A 1,951-nucleotide genomic window follows, 5' to 3' on the forward strand; every position below is an offset into this window, starting at 1 on the left:
TAAAGTAAACCTTAAGATTGATGTCTCACTAAACCACATCTATGTAGGGTCTTATTCATATTTGTGAAGCGCGTCACACTTATGAATGAGAGACTATGTGATGCTTAGGAAGTTTCACTCTCCTGTTATTCCTTAGTCCTTCCAAAGAGTATTAACTCTATCTAGTCCTTTTCTTCTAATCTTTTTAATGTTATTATAGTCAATGATTACAAGGAGGAACAATGCTCGAAGGGTAGGAGAGGAGAATTTGAATGAGGCAATTCCCCCTCATGCTCCTCAAAACCCTCAAGTTCCTATTGAAGAAGGGGATATGTCTAATGTTGAGATAAGGTCGTCCATTCATAGCTTCAATCAAGTGTTGGCTACTCAAGTTGTTAGAGATGCAATGGTGCAAGTGAAACCCAATACTAATATCACCACTTCAAGGATTAGGGATTTCACAAGGATGAATCCCCCTACTTTCTATGGTATTAAGGTGGATAAGGACCCACAAGGGTTCATAGATGAATTGTTCCAAGTTCTTGATTCAATGGGTGTTTCTTCTTTAAAAAAAGGCGGGACTAGCCTACTACAAACTCAAAGATGTGTCTCAAGTGTGGTATGAGCAATGGAAGGATGGGATGCCGGTTATAGAAGTCCAGATTACTTAGGGAGCCTTCAAAACAACTTTTATTGGTATGTTTTTTCCCTTGGAACTAAGGGAGAGTAAAATGCTAGAACTCGTCAATCTACGTCAAGGGGGTATTAGCGTAAAGGAGTATAGCCTCAAGTTCACTCAACTATCAAACCATGCTCCTACTATGGTGCGGATTTTAGTGGCAAGATGAACAAATTTTTCACAGGGATATCCGGTCTTGTGGTTACTGAATGTAGGTCAGCTGTGTTAATTCCTAACATGGACATCTCTCGTCTCATGGTTCATGCTGAACAAATTAAGGAGCAAAAGCTTAAGCAAGTTGGTAGGGATTTGAAGAAGGTGAGAACCGAAGAGAGGAATTCTTCTAACAATAGGTTTGAGGTTCAAGACAAACCACGATTCAAAAGGAGGTTTTCCAACCAAGAACCTCCTAATGCTCCAAGGTTCAACAAGAGTAAGGTGTATACTCCCAATCCCTAAGTGGGGGAAAGGTGGTGGTTCTTATGTTGAGAAGCCTCTTTGTTCAAAATGTGGTAGGAAGCATGATGGTAAGTGCCTAGTTGGCACGGGTGATTTCTATGGTTGTGGTAAGAGTGGTCACATGAATAGAGATGGACCTATGATGAATACTCAAGGAAGGGAAAGTTCTGAAGCTTATGTAAGTGCCCCAAATTTGGATGATCCTAAGAAGAATCGCTTTTATGATCTCCAAACCCGAACTGATCAGAGAGCTCACCGGACATGGTCACTGATATGATAAAGTTATTTTTCTTTAACGTATATGCTTTATTGGATCTGGGAGATAAATTGTCATTTGTTACCGCTTTTGTAGACATGAAATTTTAAATACTAACTGACATATTAGATAAACGTTTTTTTGGTATATACCCAATGGGTGATTCTATGGTGGTTAACATACTAGAAATTTGACCTACTGCCACGCATTTTTGGCAACACATGTACAACCATTGATATATATTAGCTATTGCAACGGTTATGACTATCATAATATATCAAGCGATCAAATACAACAATAATAAAAAATAATTGTGGCATCATTCTTACAACCGTTGGTATAAATTTTCTAAGGCAAAACACTTTACAAACGTCGCAATAAAAGACTCTGTGGTAAAAGTTATTTTAGTGAAAAAAATATTTTAGTTAATTCGCGAATTTTATTCCCGAAATATATATTTCCCTCCACTGCTAGAAATTAGTTAAATTGCCATTTATTTCGTTTAGGGTTACAACTTTGGTCTTCTTCTTGCAAAAGGATTTCTGAAAAATGGAAAGAATAACATGTTCTTCGGTGAA

At 37.7% G+C, this 1,951-nt stretch overlaps 1 protein-coding gene across 1 annotated transcript; it reads left to right on the forward strand.

Annotated features, from left to right (window-relative positions):
• Positions 1–202: 202 nt before the first annotated feature.
• Positions 203–1,394, forward strand: LOC138338472 (uncharacterized). Its single transcript, XM_069289436.1, has 3 exons — positions 203–533; positions 843–1,080; positions 1,175–1,394. Exons 1-3 carry the CDS (start codon positions 203–205, stop codon positions 1,392–1,394), a joined length of 789 nt encoding a protein of 262 aa, XP_069145537.1.
• Positions 1,395–1,951: the final 557 nt, after the last annotated feature.

This window comes from Solanum lycopersicum, chromosome 9 (genome assembly GCF_036512215.1).
Source record: "Solanum lycopersicum chromosome 9, SLM_r2.1".
Classification (NCBI taxonomy): domain Eukaryota; kingdom Viridiplantae; phylum Streptophyta; class Magnoliopsida; order Solanales; family Solanaceae; genus Solanum; species Solanum lycopersicum.